The sequence below is a fragment of the Paramormyrops kingsleyae genome, chromosome 7 (genome assembly GCF_048594095.1).
Source record: "Paramormyrops kingsleyae isolate MSU_618 chromosome 7, PKINGS_0.4, whole genome shotgun sequence".
Classification (NCBI taxonomy): domain Eukaryota; kingdom Metazoa; phylum Chordata; class Actinopteri; order Osteoglossiformes; family Mormyridae; genus Paramormyrops; species Paramormyrops kingsleyae.
This window is the reverse complement of record NC_132803.1, coordinates 10,306,171-10,330,957: the sequence shown is the minus strand read 5'-3', so window position 1 is coordinate 10,330,957 and position 24,787 is coordinate 10,306,171. Positions and strand designations below refer to the sequence as shown.

Genomic DNA, 24,787 nt, shown 5'->3' with positions numbered 1-24,787 from the left:
TTGGCAGAGCAAAAGGCTGTATGAATGCTGATGTATACTTGCAGAGGTTAGCTGGATCTCTGTTTGATAGTAGGCTACGCAGAGATGTTGAATGTTATTCATTTGTATAACATGACGTCAAATAGATGAGTTTAGAGTCATGCCGGAATGTCTGAGGATTTGTTGGGAATTAATTAAATAAAGGACATGATTAATATCCATGGGATATCATCAGGAATGATCAACTTTATGTTTATTATAAATGTGAGCAAAATTAAACATATTGTGACACGTGAAGAATCCCTGTTAGCGGGTATACCCAGTAAATAATAAAAGCATTATTTGGTGATGTAGTACTATTTCATGAACACAAACTGCTCATTACGCTATTCACAAAGCGAGTTTGAGTGAAATCCAATAATTTACAATATTTTATTCCTATAATTAAACGAATATACCGTGGTTCTAAATGCAGATTTTTGTCTTTCGTTTGTGTCGATTATTCAAATGTTCGTCGGGTGAACAAACAGGTTAATATCGTGATGGCGTTGCGGGGTTTGACAGAATGCAGCAATTTTGCTTTAAGAACCATGTAAACAAAGACCCACTATTTGGCGTCGAGACGCAGCGGGCTTTTCGTACGTACGCGTATTCTGAAATTAAACTACGTTGCGTCTGGCCGGCGCCGCCGCCGCGCGCAAACTGCGTAAACGCCGTACGAAACCTGGGCGACTGTCGCGCATGCTCATTGCTAGGGGGGAGTGAGAGAGGAGCATGAATGGAGCAAAATGGCGGATCATGTGCAGGTAACCGGGGGTTTGTGTTTTCATAACACGGGGGACGTGCGAAGAGCGGCGCGCCCCGGCGATTGCGGGAGTCCGACGGCGGGTGACCATGCGGGATCGGGGCGCTGCACTGCAAGCGGCCGTGTTAAACCTGGGGCAACGGGGGCCGTCGCGGTGCATCGTTGGCCATCGCCCGGGGGCTGATGTTGACTTGTGGCCTTGCCGTCGTGTTTTGTTGCCTCGTTTCGCGTCGTGGTGTTGATGGTGCAAGGTGGGAGGAGGCGGACGCGTTGTCTTTTTAAAAAAATTAAATTGAGAATAACGGCTTCGGGTGAGTGCCTGTGCACGCCGCCCGAGCCGCGGCCGGCCGCTCGCTGCGGAGTAAACAAGCGCCCCGCGTTGGTCTGGCTGCATCCCCGCTGGTCCCGCTGCCAAACCCGGGCCACGGCCTTAGCACAGCGTCCAAGTCCCGTCCCACCTCTTCAGCTTCCGCCGGCGTGTGTTAGGGTTGCACCACTTTCCGCGGGGTTGTTTGATATTTTTAATAACCCAGCCAACCCGGAGCGCCTGATGCTAGTCGCGTTAGCAGCGCTAGCCGGCCGGCCGGCCCCTCCTCTCCCTTCGGCAGGGCGCCCTGACACCGCGTCAGGTGGCGTCCGACTCACCGGCCGCTGTCACACCCTTTAGGAGGGAGGGTAGCCTGCGCGCGAAGAGAAGTATTTAATTTGAAGTTCTGATATATGGAGTGTGCACGCCTTGGGTTCTTTGCGCCTCGTGGGCGCTTAGCATCTTGTCATTAATGTTGTGTGGTGGGGATGTGGGGAGGGGTTCGCCCGAGAGGCCCATGCGGCCCGAACTTCTTAATAGTACAGCCCCATACTCGCGGATTTAGCGAGCCTTCAGAGATACCGCCCCCCCGATAATCTTATTACCCCCCCCCCCCGAGCGGGCCGTGCACGTGTAGCCGCGCTAAATCCACTGTCCGAGATAAACCGCGGGGCCGCAGCACCGTTGCACGCTGCTGGAAACATGATATGTGTGCGTTTTGTTTCCTACAGCGTCCCTCGGTGTAAAGTAGAGCTTCCCCACTCTGACCACGTTTGTATCCCGTTCATATTCCCGGCATGACAGCAAGCTGTCTCTGGAAGGGACGGTTAAGATGGCAATCAACACAGAGATGGAAATGTGTGGTTTACAAAGACTTTAAACTTGCTGATGTCTGGCTTTGGCCATTAGTTCCCAAAGCTGTCCGCTCCCCCTGCCTGTCAGATGCTGGTGTTAAGGGGATTTTCACTGAGCACACTGCTGCACAAACTGAGCGCCCAGACAGGTTATCTGAATCATGTTGGCCAGCTTCGGTCAAAATGTTGGTATGTATTTTTCCAGCTGCACCTCTGAAGCTTTTATTTTCGGTCTGTGTTCTGATGTAAACTAGGTATTATTATTTATTGATGACAGTAGAAGTGGGGAATTAACAGCTTCTCGTCTTGCAAATAGATCTCGTGAGCAGTTTAAATATGCTTCATATGGTATTGTGGAGAGCATAAACATCCAGGCAGCAAACCCGCATGCTCGTTAATTTCCGCGTTTCACTCCCCATTATTGACATTTTAGGAATCGATTGTATACACATTCCCTCAGACCCTCCACTGGCAGAATTTAACGTGAACTTTTTTGTGTTTGTGTCTTCAAATAATGTTGGCCTTTGCAGATAAGTGAGCGCTGAAATGATCGAGCTCTTTTTCATGTCTCATCTCTCTGCCAGTTTCTTAAACCTCTGTGTGATGTGGGTCCTCTGCATTTCCTTCCACCTCTATGGGTTGACAGGGAGGTAAATGATGAATGAAATTCCACCCATGTTTCTATAGCTTGAATCGTTATTTGGCGATTAAATATTCATACTAATGTGTTCATATTAGCGGCTGATTTGTCATGATAGAAGTTTCACCCCAGAAATGTTTTATTCATGTTGCTTGTTTTCAAATGATACTGGCGTTTTGCTCTGTAGACGTAAACAGAACTGGAGTTCAGTGTCTACAAAAGCTTGTGTTTTTTTTAGTACCAGTCCTGGAGGGATGTCTTCCCCACTGCCAGCTTTCAGTGTGACGAACTTTATAAAAACATTGTGCTGTACCTACTGCTTCTTACCACCTGACACTAAGGTGTAACAGGCATGATAAGGGAAAAGCTTAATATGGCTCCTTTCTTGGGCATGTTATTAATTAATTTGATTGCTGAAAGGATGGCCTGGCTTTCCTTAATACTGGCTGTAGTAGCCGGCTGCTCTTCTGAGGATATTACTGTCAGTAAATATGAGATCCACATCCTTCCCATGCCACCCTCAGCAGCCCAGATGAGGTATTCATTAGAGGGCACATCGAACGCTCGCTGTATCTGCAGGCAGAGAAGCACTTCAGGCAGTGAGCCATCTTTGTCTCAGTCTACCTTGTTCTAAATGGTGGGAAATGTGCAGGTGCCCCCCCCCCCCTCCGAAGGGGCCTCCCTATTAAGTGACTCTGCATAGTACAGCGACCTTAGTCCGAGATGCCCCTGCCCCGCCCCTTCCTCCCTAATCTCGTTTATAGCTAGTACACCCCTCTTCATCACAGTACTCCACACAAACTCCCGACTCTGGTGTCACCATTACAAGCATTGGTTACTCTTTGTGCCCCTGCTGTTTGCTTTTAGGTTCTCGTCAGTCACCTGTATCACCCCCACAGTAGTTTATAGGCATGATGTCGGTTCCGTTTCTTATACAAATCATAGGCATTGCATTGGGTTCTAACGTATAAGGCAAGTTCCTTTATTACAAAAAGCGCCAGTCTGCTCATCTCCAGACCTGTGAATCATTAAGGCTGTTACACATATTTTTCTCATCTGTGTTGCTACTTCTGACTTGCACCCGCTTTGGACTGAAATGCAGAGAAACATCCTCATTACAAGAAAACATAATCCCACCCCCACCCCCCCACCCCCATCCACCTACGCCCTCTGCCTGAGGCAGTGAGATTGGTGTTGGGGTATTTTTAGGAAACACTGAGTTCTCGTGAGTTTCTCAAAGTTAGGTCGGACGACTGGCGGGGCGACACCTCCCAGAGTTCACACCTTGCCTGGACATTGGGAAAGTGGGGTCAGTACACACTGTTCCACCCCAGCAGTGTGGCCCCAACAGGCGTGAGGCAGAGACGGCCTTATCTCGGAGGCGCAGCTCTGTCGATAATGTAGTGCTTGTTTTATCGGGCGGAATCCGTCGCTCTTCCTCCACCTCCACTGTTGCGGTGCCCAACACGTGTATCGCAGATCAATGTTCAGCTCCTTTCCAAACCATTTCACTAAAAATGTATGAAGCAAATCAGTTTTACTCTCGTGTTAGTTAGCGTCTGTTATTTAAAAATAGAAATGTTTGTTGGCGTATGTTTTTTTGCCAGCCTGGGTTTAATATTCAGACATGACCTGTTCCTCTCTTTCTGCAAGTACCTTATGAAACTGAGTCCAATCACCCCGCGTAGGTGATGACTCACTACTGAGTGCTGAATTTAGCTGGCTCACATTTTCATCAGCGAGATTCCTGACGCCACTGATGTTTCGCTCGTGTCGTAGGTCCTTGCCCTCCTCATATGTATTAGCAATGGCTGTAAATAGTTGTAATCATTACGCTATTAACAACCAAGCCGTATCGAGTTCTTCCAAAGAGCGGTCAAATCTGTGCACGTTTGTCTTCTTCCCTGCAGTTTCCTTTATTTGTTCTGTTAAACGGGATTAAGTGTTGAAATCTGTGTGACATCTTCTCCATTTGGGAGCTGCACACCTGTCGTATTTTCTCAATCCTTTGCGTTCAGCAGTGATGGTCTGTGCAGCAGATGTCTTTCACACTAACTGTGCTCTCACACATTTGGGCCATATTGGTTGATGTATGTTACTGGCTGCAACTGTTACTAAAATGCAGTAACTGCGACCAGTAACTTCATGTTTAAGCTGCTATGGACGGGCAGTTAGCCAGTTGACCTTTGAGCCCTGGCTGAGGTTTCCTTTCCATACTAGCGTTTCTTACTTTTCTCCATCATCTGGCTTCTTCTGGTTACACATGTGCTGTGTGACTTTACGTAACGTCCTCTGGGGCATCAGTTTTTGGATGGGCGCTTTATAAAAATGTGCCGAACACTTGTGCACCGTTTCCATGTTGAATAAGACTGATGTTGAGCAATCGCTAATTAGCTGCAGTGTTCCTGGAGGTTGGCCCTCTCTGAAGCTCTTCTCTGCCCGCCTGCCTGTGTGTCTCGCAGAGCCTAGCCCAGCTAGAGATCCTGTGCAAGCAGCTGTATGAGACCACGGACACCAGCACTCGGCTTCAGGCGGAGAAGGCCCTGGTGGAGTTTACCAACAGCCCAGACTGCCTGAGCAAGTGCCAGCTGCTGTTGGAGAGAGGGAGCGTAAGTCCCCCCCCCCCCCCACCCCGGACTCCCCCTGGTGCTATCTATGTCTAGGAAAACATCCGGCGGGATTGTAGCCACCATGGTGAAATTTCAAATCCTGTGCTTACAGGCAGTACTCGGGTTAAGAACAACTTACTTGCGGACAACTCGTACTTAGAAACGGACTATCAAGAATCCTATTATATTCAAAATTAGAGTAACATACAGTGGTTCATAATAGGGAACGCATACACTACTTTGTGACTTTTTACTATTGTTGAATAACTATTATTGTTATTGTACTGTATTACTATGTTATGCACCATTATTTACAAATTCGACTTAAAGGCACACTTAAGCAGCGGATCTCATTCGTAACCTGGGGACTGCCTGTATTAAAGAATCGAAATATAGCAGACTGGTGGGTTAAATCAAACTCTGTTTGTGTGAGAAAAAGGCAGACTTGTTTCTGCTTTTCCTTTTACTTTACGTCGTTTGCTGTAGGGGATAATGGCGCCGTCATCTGGCACCATGCCTAGACATTGTCACCTGAGTTAACGCGTTCTGCTGGTCTACCAGTGTGATGGCCTATAACCCTCACGATTGGTGGATTCTGGTCATGTGACCCACATTCCTTACTGTCACTGTCTTAACCTCGCTCATCTTCATCTCTCTCCTCAGTCATCTTATTCCCAGTTGCTTGCTGCCACGTGTCTTTCCAAGCTGGTGTCGAGGACGAGCAATCCTCTTCCCTTGGAACAGCGTGTTGATATTCGTAAGTTTTAAAACGGGGGACAGGGAGTGGGGCCCTCAAAAATCTTTAGCTACAAATGTGCTGGAAAGGGTCCTTTTGGGTATTAGTAGTAATCAATAATATACTTTTAAAAATTGTGTATCGAACTGTTCAGGTTACAGCGTACAAATGGCACACCCTTCTGGGGATAAAGTGCACAGCAGTAGGATTTCATTGGGAAAAAGTCGCAATACTGAGTGACAAGTATGTTTTTCTGGTGTGAGATTCTGCCAGGCTGAGCCCGCTCTGCCCCTTCTCCAGGGAACTATGTACTCAACTACCTGGCGACCAGGCCGAAGCTGGCGGCCTTCGTCACCCAAGCCCTGATCCAGCTCTACGCCAGGATCACCAAACTGGGCTGGTTCGATTGTCAGAAGGATGACTACGCCTTCAGGAACGCCATCGCTGATGTCACACGCTTCCTGCAGGTGCGTTTTAATGCAGGGTCACTTAGGTCTCTCCCGCCGGGCCCACGAAGGCACCGTTCTAGAACAACCTGCTGTCCCTCGACAGACTGCAGGCTGCAGTGGGGGACACGGTGCTTCGGTCCTTCTCTGAAAGGTCCAGGCCACTCCTGGGACTTGTGGTGGGGCTGCTTCCCTTTGAAGGTTAAGTGTTTCCCCTCTGAGCCCTGGGGGTGAGGAGACTCTGGTGGACAGCAAAAGTTCTTCAAATAGTAATGTTCTATGATGGTACCTCCCTGCTGTCTGCTGGTGGAGAAAGGCAGACCTGAATTTGCCAGCTACAGCTCATGTACTGTCAGATTGTATCCTGGTAAGGTAGGCTATGACCCATTTGCCATATAATAATAAGAAGCAGTACCCCCACCCTAAACCCCACCCAGCCAGGTGTTGGCTTTTGTCACATACTCAGGGCCACGTTCCTCGAAGCTACTCCTACAGCCTACAACGTCACGTTTTATTATTCAAGCAACAAAATTTCCTTGCCATTGTGCTGCCTTTTGGTTTCCTCTCTTAACCACTGCGCCCCCTGCTGCCCATTGGATCTCAGAAATATGCCTCATTCACTAATGGCCACTTTCCATTGCAGGACAGCGTAGAGCACTGCATCATAGGAGTCACCATTCTCTCCCAGCTAACCAATGAGATTAACCAGGTAAGTGCCAACACTCTGCCCAGTGATGAAGAGCTTCCTGTCCCTGACATCCTCTGCTTCACCTCACACATTCGCGGACAGGCTTAGCCTCTGATTTATGCCCGATAGCATAATGGAGGCATAAATCCTGTTCCGCCTGCTCATATTGGTTTCATCAGAATGACTGGGCCTCCGAAGAATCTCCAAAGGATTTTCTTGGGCCTGTGCTTAAAGGTGGCTGTATACTTCACACAAAATTGACAGAATCGACGCAGTTTCGGCAATACAATGATGTATGAGCTGTAGTCACTGCGGCGCTCACTGCCTTAGCACACTGCCTGCGCAGGGTCCCCGAGGCAAACTTTCCAGTTTGTTCTGATCCCACCCACTGTCCACGATTGGCTGATACAAAATATATAATTTGCATCGCACCGCACTTTTAATAGTGTAAATTACTATGTGTATTTGTGTATTCATGTTGTTAATAATAGTCGTAACCATGTGATATTTGCTGTGGAATGTGTGCTTTGTTAGTGTATGACCTGTCTGGGCCACTGCTAGTATTCAACCGATAATGGCTGTTAAAAACTTATTTTTTAAAAGAGCTTACAATGACCCACCTACTCGTCCTGATATGTTCGTTTGCACTCTGTCTGTGGGCCCTGCTGGATCAGGAACATTCTGCGCCCTCTATGGCTGTGGCGTGATATGAAATGAACGAGGTGGCAGCGAAAGATTGTTCTTGCCGATGTGTTCGATTTTCGTTTCGACCGTACGGCCAGCTTAAGTATAAAGGGGGGCAAACTAAACTGGCGATTTGTGATTTGCTGGCGTTTTTTCCTTGGGTGTCAGGGATTACACGGAGAAGGGACAGCTTTAAAGTCTAAACAGACATGAACAATTAAAAAAAAATAATAATTCTAAGAGCTTGGGAAGATGTCAGCTTACACAGCTACTGATAGGAGCTCAGGGCAGATTAATTTTGCTGCTTAATATGCACCTTTTCCACATATTCTTGTGCTGCCTTTTATTAACTTTAATTTATATTACATATTTTTGATTATGCATCTCAGTATGTCGGTAAGATCTATCCAAAGGCACCAACTCTGCACCTCTGTTCTACACCGTTGTGTCCTGCTGCCGTGGCCGTTTCGAAGTCATCGTTTTACATAGTGACCGCTTCCTGTTATACCACAGGCAGCACTTGTGCACCCAGAGTGTTTGCTGCGGCTCCTTGCCGCTCGGGGGCTGGTGCTGAGCCGGAGGGCCAAGCTGCCCATGCTGTGAGGCCAGTGGGGGAGAAGCTTCCCTGTGACTGCCGGAGTCGGGGGCAAACCGCGCAGTGGAAGGCGCCCCCCCCCCCCCCCCTTCAATCTTAAAGGGCTGCTGTTAGTGGGGGGCGGTTCAGAGCTGGGCGTGTCAGCCGTGACCCCGATGAAATGTGCGTCTGCAGATTTTCCAAAGAGCTTGTTCTCATCTCCTAGTAACGGTAACGCCTAGTAAGCGGCCCATTAGATCATGCATGCAGTAATGCAGTCGGTGCATTTCAGTTACTGTAATAGCTGTTTGGCACTTTGCAATTAAAAACTCAAACCCAATCCATTAAGAACATGGTGGACCAACAATATTAAGTAACTATTACAAACCGTGAAGAATGAACTTGGCTTGTAGGCCAGAGCCGTACAGCCTCGTAGTCCTGATCTTCAAGGCAGAAGATTCTCTTTAGTCTGAGACAGCTGGGCAGGAGGTGCTGCAGAAATGAGTAACGTAAACATGTCCTGGTTTCCCAGGCAGACGCGACGCATCCGCTAACCAAGCACAGGAAGATCGCCTCCTCTTTTCGGGACTCGTCGCTCTTTGACATCTTTACGCTGTCATGCAACCTTCTCAAACAGGTGAGGCTCATCTCTCTCTGCGGCCTGAGCTGATCCCAGGTCAGGCTTATTCCGAGCCTGTAAATCCCGCCCTTTTCTGTTGTATGCGAATGGGTCAGTTGTTCCCCTGTATGCAGCTGCTGTGTACAGTGACAGGCTTGTCTTCTATGTTGTACCCCCTGCTCTGGTTTGCCGTGGGGCTGCCTGTCTCACCAGTCTCCCTGCGTCTCTTCAGGCCTCGGGGAAGAACCTTAACTTAAATGATGAGGGCCAGCATGGGCTGCTCATGCAGCTGCTGAAGTTGGCCCACAACTGCCTCAACTTCGACTTCATCGGCACCTCCACCGACGAGTCCTCGGACGACCTGTGCACGGTGCAGATTCCCACCAGCTGGAGATCCGGTGAGACCCTCGGAGGGAGGGGGGGGGGTGCACCGGGAATTATAACCCCCACATAATTCTGTCAAAGTTGCTTGGAAACGAGCAGGTCGTTAAATGATCCAGCCAGAGTGAGGGAGCTGGGATTCCTTGGTCCAGCACCTGTGCTGCTGAAGGGCTTCCTCTGTGGGCGGAGTGTGAAACAGGCCGGGGTTGGGGGTGAGGGCGCTGAGACCCACAGCTCCATGCTGACTTCTCCTTCCACTCTGATTGCAGCCTTCCTGGATTCCTCCACCCTGCAGCTGTTCTTCGATCTGTACCATTCCATCCCTCCATCCCTTTCTCCGTTGGTGAGTGGGAGCACCTCTCTGGGGTCCTGTAATTACTCTGGTGAGCTTAGGATGGATCCTTCATAACGCTGCCCCCTGCTGGCTGAGCTAGAGAAGGTTTGGAGCTGTCAGTTGGCTGTCTTCCGGTCAACTGACAGGTGGGCCGGAAACAGAGCCTTTAACATCATGCTTAACCATTGTTCAGTTGTGGTACCAAAATCACACCACAGCTGTGACCCCATAGATGTAGTGAAAGTTTGCATGTGGACTTTGTATGAGTCCCTCTGAGACACAGCTGTGATATATTCATGATTAATGGGATGCATGAAAGGGCAATTTTTCCATTTGTGTAAATGTCAAACTGCATAAACCACACAAAGAGGAAATAGGTCTTCCAGGTCTGACCATATGGGCTGGGAATAGTTTGTCAGAGGAAAAGGAGTGAGTACCGCCTAGCCTAGGTTCCTGCCTCTCTGCCTGGATCCCGATTCCCTGCTTGATTCCCTCCTTTTTGTCGATTGACCACTGTGCCCCCCTCCCCTCCCCCAGGTCCTGTCGTGCTTGGTACAAATAGCATCTGTAAGGAGGTCACTCTTCAACAATGCAGAACGGGCCAAGTTCCTGTCCCACCTCGTGGACGGAGTAAAGAGGATCCTGGAGAACCCACAGGTACCTGCTGAGTTTGCCTTGCTAGTTGTAGGAACCGGAGACGAGCAGGGGGTGCTTTCAAACCCCCGTTTAGCCTGTTAGCACCTGCTAACAGTAGTTCTCTGTAATTTTGTTCCGGTGCCTCATGGGCAGGTAATGATTGTACATTTTCCCCTCAAAAAATTACTTTTTAAATTTGTTTTGTTAGTTTATTACAGTCTTAGTTCTGCTTCTTTGCTTGATGGTATCTCAGCCTCTGTGGCCTGATCACTCTATTGCATGCGTGATTCAGTTTGATCTTCTGGTACTAGCAAAAAGTCAAACATTTTCTAAAGCCTTGTTTACAAAAAATCCCATTGTCATGAGTATGGGTTGATCCAATATTACAGACCAACGTAATGAGTCTGTGGAACAGTTGCTTTCTTAGATTACTTTGCCAGCGTGATGGGCTGATGCACATGCTAATTTCACCATGGATTCTTTCTCCTTCCCTCCCCACATCTCTGTTTCAGAGTTTGTCAGATCCCAACAACTATCATGAATTCTGTCGACTGTTAGCCAGATTGAAGAGCAACTACCAGCTGGGTGAGCTGGTTAAGGTGGAGAACTACCCAGAAGTCATAAGACTAATAGCTAATTTCACCGTAACCAGCCTACAGGTTTGTCCATGCCAAAGCCCCCAGAATCCCGCCTGGGTTATTCCTAGATTTCTCCGCAGTATTCCTGTCAAAAACCTGCCAGAGTGACTCTTTGATTATTTTTGATAGTTTTTCCTGGGCTATGACATATACCACAGGTTGGGAATATTGTACACAAATACTCAAAACATTAAATCTGTCACTGACTTGGTGCATATAAAATTCTGCCTTGAGAATTAAGGTGCTTTTTCTTGTTACAACTGGTATTCATCCAGGTTTTTTTTTTCTGGGGGGTGATTCTGAAGCCATGGAGATTGCAGTATATTAGTAATTTATCGAAGTGGGCCGATGTTCGTGTCAGTCTCTGCTCGGTCTAGCTATAAAAAGAATGTTTTTCTTTTTCGTCATTGTTAAAAAGCCCCATATTGTCGTTGTGTTCTGTGAGGGAAGCCACCTATCGTTCTCATATGATATCTGTTATCTTGGGTCTTCAATGGGGGAAATCAGCTGTCTAGAATTTTATCTAGAAATTGATTATGTTCTTAAAGTATTATCCACATGCTGTGCCAAAGGTGGTTTAGAAGGTGACGGGGAGGGGGTTTGAGGAGGTGTAGTGAGTTTGTGTGCTACACCATGCTAGGTTTGCATTTTGGTCGCTGTTGGTAACCAGCTTTACCCCCCCCAGCACTGGGAATTCGCCCCCAACAGCGTGCACTACCTGCTGAGCTTATGGCAGCGGCTGGCCGCCTCTGTGCCCTACGTTAAAGCCACGGAACCACACCTGCTGGAGACCTACACACCCGAGGTCACCAAGGCCTACATCACCTCACGCCTAGAGTCTGTACACATCATCCTCAGGTGATGACCTTCGCTGATGGCAACTCCCTGCTCCTCCTCCTTTGACTTTTCACCCAACTCTTTCCATTACCTTTTTTTGTGCTGTAAAATTCAGCATGGAGAGATGGACATGGTCTGTAAGCTCCTGCATGAGTGCTGACCTGTACCATTCAATGTGATTGGTAGGGATGGCCTGGAGGATCCTCTGGACGACACGGGACTGGTCCAGCAGCAACTGGACCAGCTGTCCACCATTGGTCGCTGTGAGTACGAGAAGACGTGCGCCCTGCTGGTTCAGCTCTTTGACCAGTCCGCCCAGTCCTACCAGGAGTTGCTGCAGTCCACCAACTCGAGTGCCATGGACATTGCCGTACAGGAAGGTAGTGTGGACTCACAGCATAACTATCCGAAACTTCACCTGTTTGCTCCCAGAGTGGTTTATCAGGGTACAGATGGACTGGCGAAGATGATGATGGTGATGATTTGGGTTTTCTTCTGCAGGTCGTTTGACGTGGCTGGTCTACATCATTGGTGCCGTTATTGGGGGAAGGGTCTCTTTCGCCAGCACTGATGAGCAAGACGCCATGGATGGAGAGCTAGTTTGCAGGTAAGTGTCTGCTAATAGATAGTGACCGAAATATGGCGGTTTTACCCTGGTTGTACCAACATGGATGACTTTAACAGGACCTGGAGTTTCTCAGAATAATCCGTGTTTGTATGAATGTCAGCGTACTGTGGTGCATGTCGTTGAGCGCTGTGAAGATTTACCTGCTTACTCCAGACATGCACAGTATTAATGCATATTTTGCATCCCCCGAACATGTGCTGTGATCTGCTGACACTGGTGTTCCTTCCGATTGGTTCCACAGGGTGCTACAGCTGATGAACCTGACTGACTCCCGCCTGGCGCAGGCCGGCAATGAGAAGCTGGAGTTGGCCATGCTCAGCTTTTTCGAGCAGTTTCGCAAGATCTACATCGGTGACCAGGTGCAGAAATCTTCCAAGGTAAATGGACAGCCATCCCTGAGTGCTAATATATGGGAAAGCGTGCAGGTAGTGTAGGGGTGTTGTGATTTATACATGCTGATGTGTGATCTATAGAAGCACCCAGCTCAGTCTTCTAAAACAACCAGTAAACTTCAGGAGAATATTTAAGTCCAGTCTGTTTTGGTGCTACGTACATGGTAAAGCTGACCAACTCCCGGGTATACCTCCCTGCTATATAATCCTGAACCCACTTCCGGGTATACCTCCCTGCTGTTTAACCCCGAACCCCCTCCCGGGTATACCTCCCTGCTGTTTAACCCTGAACCCACTCCCGAGTATACCTCCCTGCTGTTTAACCCCGAACCCACTTCCGGGTATACCTCCCTGCTGTTTAATCCCGAACCCACTTCCGGGTATACCTCCCTGCTGTTTAACCCCGAACCAACTCCCGGGTATACCTCCCTGCTGTTTAACCCCGAACCCACTCCCGGGTATACCTCCCTGCTGTTTAACCCTGAACCCACTTCCGGGTATACCTCTCTGCTGTTTAACCCTGAACCAACTCCCGGGTATACCTCCCTGCTGTTTAACCCTGAACCTACTTCCGGGTATACCTCCCTGCTGTTTAATCCCGAACCCACTTCCGGGTATACCTCCCTGCTGTTTAACCCCGAACCAACTCCCGGGTATACCTCCCTGCTGTTTAACCCTGAACCAACTCCCGGGTATACCTCCCTGCTGTTTAACCCTGAACCCACTTCCGGGTATACCTCCCTGCTGTTTAATCCCGAACCCACTTCCGGGTATACCTCCCTGCTGTTTAACCCCGAACCAACTCCCGGGTATACCTCCCTGCTGTTTAACCCCGAACCAACTCCCGGGTATACCTCCCTGCTGTTTAACCCCGAACCAACTCCCGAGTATACCTCCCTGCTGTTTAACCCCGAACCCACTTCCGGGTATACCTCCCTGCTGTTTAATCCCGAACCCACTTCCGGGTATACCTCTTTGCTATTCTCACTTGATGATGCATGTGGGGATGTACAGATCTATACTGAAATATTCCAGTAAGCGGGTTCGAGTTTAAACCTTAACCCCAACATCGCAGTAAAGTTAACTTTATATGCAGTTTTCCAGCTGTAAAATCTTTCACTGTTTGTAATATTTTTCAATGTTTATGTGTGCACTTCGCGTTCAGTAGTCCAGCTGTCTTGCTCAAAGTCATTTGTGGTGGATGGACACTGCAATTATTAAAAAATAAATGCGTTTAAAAACACATAATATGCAAGTTACATGGTGTGCATTGTTCCCCATAGTTTAATACTTAAAGCTCTTACAGGACATGTCTCTATAATTTAGGTTTATACTTATTAATCCATAAATAAAATCTTTTGCACTTTAAACGGACACAGTGCAGTTATTAATGGTAATGCGGGATCTCGCAAAAGTCCATCCCACCTTTGCAGGAGTCCATTTTTTCCCTCCATACCCCTTCCTGGGCTCCATACCCTCTGCATCAAGCTGCCAGATAGCGTGAAGAGTCTGCAGCCCAATCTGTGAACACTGCTGTGGATCGATCCACGCTTTAATCACGTAATAATGCAGCAGGAAAGGCAGATGTGGGTTAAGAACACACATAATTAAAAGCTGGCAGTTTTCTTGCCTTTTACGTTTTCATTTTATTTTCTCTTGGATCATGAGAGACAGTCGCCATTGGCTACTGCAATGAAAAAACTAGTCGCAAAATTATAAATCTAGTCGCATTGGTGAGCATTTTAGTGGCCATCTGGAGCCCTGCATGGGGACTTCCAGCTTTGGGAGAGCTTTGGTTTAGCTTGTGGTGTTAGTTTGTGGACAGATTTGCTATCGTCTTATGTCTACAGATGACATGACTGCCTGTTGGCGCTTAGCATTGTGAGATATGGCTGTTGTAGCATTTTTGCTTGCATATTTTTATGACTTTTACTGTCATAATTGTGTGACTAGAACATGTGCAGTCTCTCAAACTCTGTTAGCCTCCCACAGACCAGACTGCAAAGCTTCCTGGTCCTGTGTACATCTTGCCCCCACAACTAAATACCAGTCATGACACAACATCCCCTTTAAATGGTTTAACTTACTATGGAGGAAGTTTAGTTTGCATAATAGGGCATAGAGCAAGCCATTACAATGATGTCGACGTCACGGTGAGCTGACCACAAGAATTTCTTATATTTAGTCTGAAAAATATAGAGTAGTATTGAAATATCCAAGTGAGATACTGAATCTGAGTTCAGGCATTCAGTCCAGAAGTTCTGTGTTGTGGCATTGGTGCAGACTGTTAGCATCCTGCTGCGTGGATAATGGATAATGGCACTTAGCTGAGCCATTTGTGAATGTCCCTGTTGCCCATGAATGCGTACATCATGTAGCAGTGATCTGTACTTTTGCTGTTAAAGAAAGTAGTCGCATCTTTCGCGCCATGTCCTTGTAAACCATGTGGAAGGATGAGGGATTGGTTTGAGGTAGGGGGAGGTTGACCCAGGTGCCAGATGCTTTATCAAGAGCAACAAAAGGAAACAAACAACCCAAATGCAAGGAAGAGCTCTGAGGGAAGGTCACCTTGCCGTTCCTGTAAGGATTGGCTAAGGCCCATGTGGGCGGCGGCCAATAAAGGGTACTATGGCCATTTATTGGTTACTGGCCCAGTGCTGACAGGAGTCGTTTCTGTCCTGGTACTTTTTCTTGTAAGGGGCTATTGGTAGTTTTCTGTATTCTGTTTTTAAGTTACTAATACTAAAAAAAGCATATAATCCAGACTTTTGCAACTACAGCTAGGTACAAGTCAGACTGTCAAGTTGATGGGGAGACAGGTCTGTGAAGTTTTCCAATTTTACTGGAAAGCCCCTGTTGCCTTGACAACAGGACCAGTCATTGCCACTATCCTGGCTTTGCTGGAGCCATCGTTGGGCTCGGGGAGGTGGATGTGTCACCATAACGCTGTCAATAATGCAGCAGCCCAGCTGCTCGATCCCAGTCTTCCCCACCACCCTGTTTCTGCTCATAATGAGGTGCAGTGAAGAGGCTTTGAAGCTGAGCCACTGGCAGATTGTCTGAATTCCCGGGTTTTAATACCATGTATTGGTCTCAGTTTGAATCTTTTTGGTTGTGTCTGAAATCACATACTTACACAGTAGGTAATCAGCTTCATCAGAAGCCTGCTACTCAACTGTTAATGCAGTGTGTACTGTATGTAAACATGAGAACAGTATGCATGCATTTGCGCACAGTCGCATATTACTTGATCCGGATGTTTTTCCAGTGATGTAATTGACCCCTGTGAAAGTAAAAAATTTTTAAAGACGGCGAAAAAATACATTCAAGTCAACTGATGTAACCAGGGATTGTTTTCTACTTAAATTTGTACAGAGACGGCACTTCCTCTGCCATCTTTACAAAAATTTCTGAGCCAGCAACGATTTTCCCTACTCTAGCGGCCTTGTTGGGATAGCATAGTGTCCATCGGTTGTACAGTTTGAGATTTCGCAGAATGTACCCGGATGTCATCTGGGTATCCTTCGCCCGCCGTCTCATCCATTCTGAGGTTTCGCACATAACTGCTCACGTTGCCTGATATATTTCACCTCCTACATAGCAAACAAGTATGGGATGTCAGGCGCACCCTTTGTGCCGCGTGGAGGAGGGGCTTGTTCCCTGTGTGGGTGTGGCCCCGTTGATTCGTAAGTGGAGCTTCTGAATTGTGCTCACATAACTCTGCTCTCCCGTCTCTCAGCTTTACCGCCGCCTGTCGGAGGTCCTGGGCCTGAACGACGAGACCATGGTGCTGAGCGTCTTCATCGGGAAGATGTAGGTACAGCGTTACAGCAAAGGCTCAGTAGGCGGTGTCCATAACACCTGCTGCCAACCAATGAGCCGTTTTAGTGTTTAATGCTGGTTGCTGTTGTAACCCTCTTCTGATCATGGGAGGATGTCTGTCCCATTGACCTTGGCTGGAGTTTGCTGTATTACTCACAAACCAGCCATCAGAGAAAGTGACAGTCTCTCAACAGAAGAATGAAGCACTGCAGACCAATAAAATGTTGCAGTTGTCTCTAACCAACACCGCTCTGAAATTGACAGAAGCTCACAAGTATGGCCTAGTCCCTTTCAGTGCAGTATACCTAGCGTACCTGTTTAGGTGTTACAGTACTTAATCACAGGCCATTGTTCGGTGGAGATCGGATGCTACTTATTTCCCTGGTGAGCTGGAGGTTGGTGTGCTGCTCCGAATGGGACAGGAGCAGCGCGTATGCTACATGCTAACCAGGATCCTTCTCTTTCTCTCACAATGTAGAATCACCAACCTGAAGTACTGGGGGCAGTGTGAACCCATCACCTCCAAGACACTGCAGCTCCTAAATGACCTCTCCATTGGATATCCTTCCCAGCTGAGTTTGGTCACATATGGTCTTATTCGTGTACATGTTCATTATAGGAGCCATTTTTGCTAATGGTAAAAATAGAGGACCCCCCCCCAAGCATTATGCTTTTTGTTGTTGATACTACATTTTAAGTTCATTTGATGCGGGGTTATTGAAGCAAAATTGGTTTGGTCCATCAAAATCATCATCATCCTCCAGCTACTTCCTGATGGAGGTGGTGTTGAGTGTTGTGGGTCAGTGACGTTGAGTGGCATCTTTCCTTGACCCCCTCGTGTACCTACAGCAGCGTGAGGAAGCTAGTGAAGCTCAGTGCTGTTCAGTTCATGCTGAACAACCACACGGTATGTTGCACCTCCCCAGATGGTTCCTAGCGAGCCTCCTACCGCCCGTCATCCCTTCCCCTACACTGTCTGCTCTGGTCGCTTGTAACCCTTGGCCTTCCCTATCCTTCCCGGGCAGAGCGAGCATTTTTCCTTCCTGGGCGTGAACAATCAGTCAAACCTGAGTGACATGCGATGCCGGACCACCTTCTACACAGCACTTGGCCGGCTGCTCATGGTGGACCTGGGTGAGGACTGTCATCTTGCTCTCTCCCCTGCGACGGTGGCCGCTGTCTTGGCCGAGTGTGTCCTGACTGTCTCCGTTTGCACACGTCGACTTCGCAGGTGAAGATGAGGACCAGTTTGAGCAGTTCATGCTGCCCCTTACGGCCGCGTTTGAGGCGGTGGCGCAGATGTTCAGCACGAACACCTTCAACGAACAGGAAGCTAAGGTAGTAGAGCCCTTATTCAGAGGAACTCGAAGGCATCAACTGCCCCCACTTGCCACCCCGATGTACTCAACCACTGCTTTCCCTCCCTACCCCAGAGGACGTTGGTGGGTCTGGTGAGAGACCTGCGGGGCATCGCCTTTGCGTTCAACGCGAAGACCAGCTTCATGATGCTCTTTGACTGGATGTATCCTTTCATTCTATGCTGGACCTGGCCAGCCATAGCAGCTCTACCTCCAGCCCCCCTGGCGCAGTCTTCACCTGGCTCTGGTCCCAGGGGATATTAATTAGCACCTCATTTTGCATCAGAGGCATCCGACAGAGAGGATTTATGTTTCACATAATCAGCACGATGGGGCAGTTAGAGCTGAGAATGACTGAGGTGTCTCCTGTGGGCTTTTAGGCTCAGTCCAGTGTCTGCTATTCAAGGACAGTCCTTACTTTTGTTCAAATAGCTTTTTGGCGAGTGGCTGAAATAAGGCTACTTCCCGAGTGGATCTTCTCTGCTGCATTTTCCTTATTTTTGCCCTTAACTTCTCTGCCCCTCACACAGCTACCCCACCTATATGCCTATCTTGCAGAGGGCAGTTGAGCTGTGGTACCATGTCCCTGCATGCACCACGCCTGTGCTCAAACTGATGGCAGAACTGGTGCACAACAGGTAACCGCCAAACTCCTGGCTAGGGCTCTAACATTACGACAATGTTATAGGAATGTTGCAGCAATGGTAGCCATTGTAGCATGTTTGGACCCTTTGGCTGATTAATGAACAGATGAGTCTGTTTTCACTACCGATCCTACACTAATCTTTTGATGAGAAATCTTTTTGTGGTTCAGAAACTTTGTTGGTGTTTTATGACGGCATCAGTTACACAGTTTGAGTGAGATACTAAACTGGAATTCCTATGATCTTCAATTCTCACATGTAAAATCCCTCAATTTTTCGGTAAAAGTTAAAAATAATAAAAATAAACTGTGATTTTGAGGGATCTGCCAGGTTCTTGACCAGAAACTCCTCTCCTCACACAACTTCCTGCTTTTGTTGGTTTACATGGAACTAGAGATGCACCAATCCCCTTTTTTTGCTACTCTGATCCATTCAATATTTGTATCTGCCAATTTCAAGTCCCAGCCAGTCCACGTTTTTGCTCCCTCCCAGCTCCCAACCAATCAGGAACACCGAATAGCTGGTACAGGTGCGCTGGGAGCTGGGAGGGAGCAAAAACGTGGACTGGCTGGGGTTTGCTGAGGACTGGGTTGAGAAACACTGCCCTATATGATCTTTTAATAAATATTTAAATATACTTACACATACGGTAGGCGTCAGGGCATTCCTCACAATTCCGCAGTATTCTTCCTTATGTCTCTGCAAGTGCCTAATTAGATTTATTGTATTGATTGACACTCTGTTGCTACCTGCTGTCGAAAGGATGCTACTAATGCAGCTGTTGGGCTACTTTTAGTTTCCAGTTTAAAGCCTTTTCCACTTGGCTGACATCTCAATAGTTTGTGGTTTCAAGCCCATGTGCCTCAGGCTTACTGCAGTGTGACGGAACCTATAAATCTGGCGAGAGGTAGGAACGGATCGGGCTTCAGATCGGTCTGCAGTAGCCGATGTTGAGGCCGAGTCACGGCGCGCTGTGCTGACCTGCCCCGCTCACCGTGTCCCCAGGTCACAGAGGCTGCAGTTCGACGTGTCATCACCCAATGGGATTCTGCTCTTCCGGGAAACCAGCAAGATGATCACCACATACGGTAGGCTTGGCCGGCACCTCCGTGACCTGCTGTCCTTCTGCTTGACCCTAAATTGGAAAAGCATTTTTACGTAGGGGCTACTGAGGAACAAAGTGTATTTATAGAAATTGTGCATGTGTTTTGGATAGAAACCTTTTCAAACATAAACGAATAAAGGTGGAGTAAGTTTATGCATCTTTCCTGGTTCCTTGTTAAAGCCTTCATACTGTCGCAGACTTCTGTTCAAGCCGGTGAAATGGCTTACGTGGGAATGGTAAGCTAATGCCTCCTCGGGCCGCAGTTTCCAAGGCTACTCGGAGCGGCCACAAGCGATCCCTTTGTCTTCCAGCGTTGAGTAATTTATTTCCTCCCTCCACAGGAAACCGTATCCTTACACTAGGGGAGGTGCCGAAGGATCAGGTGTACGCTCTCAAGCTGAAAGGGATCTCCATCTGCTTCTCCATGCTCAAGGCAGTGCTGAGCGGCAACTACGTCAACTTTGGCGTCTTTCGGCTATACGGGGACGATGCGCTCGACAATGCCCTGCAGACTTTCATCAAACTGCTGCTCTCCATACCACACAGTGACCTGCTGGTGAGTGGGTGTGTCTGACAGTGGGTGTGTCTGACAGTGGGTTTGGTTACATGTGGGTGTGTCTGGAAGTGGGTGTGGTCATATGTGGGTGTGTCTGTGAGTGGGTGTGGGTGTGTCAGTGGGTGTGGCCTTGCTCGATGATGGGCATGGTTACTCAGATTACTTCTGAATAAGTCTGATTGCTTCTGCATAATGAAGCAGCAGTGGATATATGTATATGTGGTTCCAGTAACTCCATTACAAAACCTTTTGGTCTCCTCCCACATGCAGTTGTAGTTTAACTGACGGTCTATTCTGTGTTCCCTTCCACAGGACTACCCAAAGCTCAGTCAGTCCTATTACTCTTTACTGGAGGTTCTGACGCAGGATCACATGAACTTCATCGCCAGTCTTGAACCCCATGTCATCATGTACATCCTGTCCTCCATCTCAGAGGGACTGACAGCCCTTGGTAAGAGATCTGCTGCTGTAGGTGTCCTGCATCCATGAGAAAGCATTAGCTGCTAATTGTCTTGAATGTTCACACTGAGAAAAGGGAGGAAATATTGCCTAGTCATCTTTTGGCCAGACTTTGTAGCCGTGGGGGTGAGGCTAGCTTATCTTTGGCTTATCGTATTTGCTGTCATTCATGTAACTGAACCTCCCTCCCTTCCCCAGACACCATGGTGTGCACAGGATGCTGCTCCAGCCTGGACCATATAGTCACGTACCTGTTCAAGCAGCTGTCACGGAGCACTAAGAAGAGGCCCGCCCCCATGACGCAAGAGAGCGACCGCTTCCTGCACATCATGCAGCAGCATCCTGAGATGATCCAGCAGGTGGCTGCAGAACCTCTTTTAGCGACTTATCTTTACAAACAAGAGCACATGAGAACCAGACTCTGGAAACTGTTCCGTTTGCCCCATAACACTGATGTCTGTAACCGTTTTTTCCCTTTGACAGGAAATCCCACTTAAAAATGTCTGTTTCTTTCAGATGCTGTCAACCGTACTAAACATTATCATTTTTGAAGACTGTCGGAATCAGTGGTCAATGTCCAGACCTCTGCTTGGCTTGATCTTGCTAAACGAGAAGGTAATTGCACTGCTTGCACTAAGAGAAAGTCTTTCTCCCCCCCCCCCCCCCCAAACTTTTTGAGGCATATTTCGGTTTTTCTGTCCCTAATGAGCCATTAGAGGCTGTGTATCATTATGCAGCCACTGCATTTGATCTTACGTAATCCTCTAAAACACACAAACCCAAAGCAGACATCATCACTGCATTCTTGGAAGTACTCGTGCGGCAAAACATAATCGGCTATCAGGCGCTTTGCTCCTCAGCCATCGCCGCATGTTCATAAAGTTCTGGAAACTGATGTGTTTTAATGATCACATGGTCTGTCTGGAGCCTGCAATTGATGTGCGGTACAAGTTAGATCATCTCTAATTCTGTCATCAATTTTCTCTTCCTGTATTATTTGGATATGATTTTATTTTTGGTGGCTCAGGTATAGAATAATTACAGGCATTCAGGGTATATACCCTGGCATAGAAGTTCATGTAAATCAGTAGTCGCTCCAAACTACTCAAACAATGTGTTCTCCGGTGGAACGCTGTGTCAGGCTTTGACTGCTGTCCAGGATTGTCCCACCCTGAAGGTCTCCTTTGTTGTGTCCCTCAGTACTTTGCTGACCTGCGGAACAGCATCGTGAACAGCCAGCCCCCTGAAAAGCAGCAGGCCATGCATCTGTGCTTCGAAAACTTGATGGAAGGCATCGAGCGCAACCTGCTGACCAAAAACAGGGACCGGTATGTATGCTTTACCTTTGGCATGTCCGTCCTGTTTGGGAGGGAGTCGTGGCTTTAAGGAACATCGGGAATATCTGACCAACGGGCGATCACCCCGCGGAATGTTCTAAGGACTCGTTTTTCCATCCAGGTCTAATCTACCTTTTTTAATCTTATTCTCTTTGCCTTGAATCGTGGTTTATCTAGAATGACCAAAGACTGCTGATTTCTTCATAACAAAAAGAGCAGCAGCATGACGCTGTATTCGTTTCTTTTTAATAAATCATTATATTACCCTCCTCAGCATGGCTACGAAAAACATCTGAAGTAGACAAACTTTTTAAATTGACAATTACACCAGTGGCAAACCCAAGGACAGGTAGTTAGAAGTAGCAGTGTGGAAAGTTCTGGAAGACAACAGTGGGCAAGTAAATGAAATTACTTTAGAAGATATGAACCAAAAGAGGGAGGGGAACCTATTTGAGGAACATGAGCAACAGGCAGCCTGCTGTGGTAGATGCCCTAATGATACTCTTTAAAAATGTGAAATACTCCTTAGTTTTTTACCACTCCATGTCTCCTCCAGGTTTACGCAGAACCTCTCTGTGTTTAGAAGAGAAGTCAACGACTCTATGAAGAATTCCACGTACGGGGTGAACAGCAACGACATGATGAGCTGACATTCCACAGAGCACTGGGCCTCGCCCTCACGGCAAGCCTCCTGGCCCCGCCCCCGCCTCCGTGGGCTGCACTGCCTCGGAAAAGCCACCCCCCCCCTCGCAGCCGTCTCCTGGCCCACCCCCTCGGCCTGGATGCCAGGGGAACACATCACACAGACCTGCATCTCCTGCTCCTTTGACCTTAAGCCCATCCCCTGCTCCCCTAAACTCAACCCCCTCCACCCCCCTTCCCCCCGCAGCCCAACCCTTCCTTTTTATATATATATATAAATATATATATACTTATATATTTTAAAGCCAGTTTCTAGAGGTCACTGTTCTGACCGTACTGACAATTGGGGCTCAAAGTCCAAAGAGAGAGGGGAGGAGTTTGGGGGGGTGGGGCTTGTGTGACAATTCTTAGGGACTTCCTGAGTGGGAAGCATCCTCATGTATGAGAGACAGTGTGAGAGAAGGACAGACAGGGAAGGGGGTGCTGGTATCTGTAGAACACTGCTTCTGCCTGCCTTGTACAAAACAAAAAAAATAAATCACAAGGAAAAAAAGTGTACATTTTTTCATAACATTTTGAACAATGTTTATATTAATTCAATTTAAAAAAAAAAGGAAAAAAGTGTGATTGAAATTTTTACAGTACAGTAAGTTAGTGCAACAGTGCGGGTTTGTTTGTATGAAGAATATTATATCTGGGAGGTGAGATGTGTCCGATTTCCGAATGCATGGAACAATGGAGCTGGGGTGGGTGGGTGGGGGGGGTACCGATGCGGGTGTAATCATTTAACCTGTTGTATATTTTCCTGTTAACTTTGGGATGATCCAGGTGTGGAAGAATCTGTACATATAAACTCCTGGAGTTCGGCAGACTGGTGCGGATTGGAGTCGGAGTTGGTTGGTTGTTCCTTCCTTGGGGTTTGCCAGAGTGATATTTGAGGCAGCTGTGGGGGTGTGTCCCCCCCCCCCACACCCCAAAACCAGAGCACTCTGCTTGCAGTGCAGGTCTAGCTTTGGGGCCTGCTTAGTTGCAACCTCAAGTTGCGTTTTGAATATTCTGATTGGTCTGGATGCTGAACTGCACATCTGTGGTTGGCTGAATGTGTGGCATAGTTGTAGATTAGGGCTTATTGGGTCCGGTGCAGTAACTCCACCTACATGTGCAGACATACATACCAACCATAAGCTCATAAAGTTGTACATCTTTCCTGAAATCAGTTTAAAAAGTCTTTAGGATGTAGGTACATGGTTCTCTATGAACTCTTAACTGGTGGCTACAGAGTTTAATCTCCCAGGCTTTCTGTCTCGTGACTTATTTGTTGAGCAGGCATGTTGGTAGCAAAGCCTAAAGTATCTTCTGCAGTCGTGTACTGCTGAAGACCTGGTACAACATCCCCACAAGCAGATCTGTCACAGTGGTCTAATCTCACCTGAGCTCCTGCCAATCACCTCCAAACCCCCTACCGATTCATCTCTGAAGGATCCCACTTCTATTTTTCAAAAGAGAGCAAAAAAAAAATTATGGTAGATTTAAGGGGAATAAAGACAATTCAGAATGGATTATATTGGCAACATATGCTCTTCTCAACATGTGTTGCTACTAATAGTTTGTAAGAAAGTAATTATGTTCAACACTCATGGATATTCATTTATCCCCCCCCCCCATTTCCAGATGTGAATGTGTCTTTTTGGCAACTGTGTGTTGGGTCCATCGAGTGATAAGGTATCTGGTTGAACTGTCTGGATGTCTGCTACATATAGTGTAAGCTTGCATTGTGAGTGCAAAATAAATGTCATTGGTTTGTACTAAAATGTGTGGTTTTACTGTGCATTATAAATGTGCCCATCTATAGATAAACTAGGGGTGACATGTGGCTCTGTGGATGCCCAAGATCAGAAGGCTGGCGGTTCAAGTGCCATGATTTGCAGAGTGATTTCACCATTGGGCCCTTAACCTCTATGGGTCCAGTGGCTGGCGGCCTTGCTTTCTAAATTGGACACAAGTCTGTGCTAAATAAATCAATGCAAAGTTGCTCCATTGTAGTAACAATTTGGAAATACCCATGTTAAAAAGAAAC

General features: G+C 47.6%; 1 protein-coding gene across 1 annotated transcript; it reads left to right on the top strand.

Annotated features, from left to right (window-relative positions):
* The first annotated feature begins 668 nt into the window (after positions 1-668).
* On the top strand, positions 669-24,521 carry xpo7 (exportin 7). Its single transcript, XM_023808456.2, has 28 exons — positions 669-785; positions 5,048-5,194; positions 5,858-5,951; positions 6,231-6,397; positions 7,020-7,085; positions 8,855-8,959; positions 9,174-9,339; positions 9,592-9,665; positions 10,194-10,313; positions 10,805-10,951; positions 11,616-11,788; positions 11,954-12,147; positions 12,269-12,374; positions 12,637-12,772; positions 16,527-16,600; positions 17,088-17,168; positions 17,453-17,516; positions 17,635-17,743; positions 17,841-17,947; positions 18,043-18,131; positions 18,498-18,605; positions 19,617-19,699; positions 20,058-20,272; positions 20,585-20,723; positions 20,930-21,090; positions 21,248-21,346; positions 21,932-22,059; positions 22,625-24,521. The coding sequence occupies exons 1-28, from the start codon at positions 768-770 to the stop codon at positions 22,716-22,718; spliced, it is 3,264 nt and encodes a 1,087-aa protein (XP_023664224.1). The 5' UTR covers positions 669-767; the 3' UTR covers positions 22,719-24,521.
* The last annotated feature ends 266 nt before the right edge of the window (positions 24,522-24,787 follow it).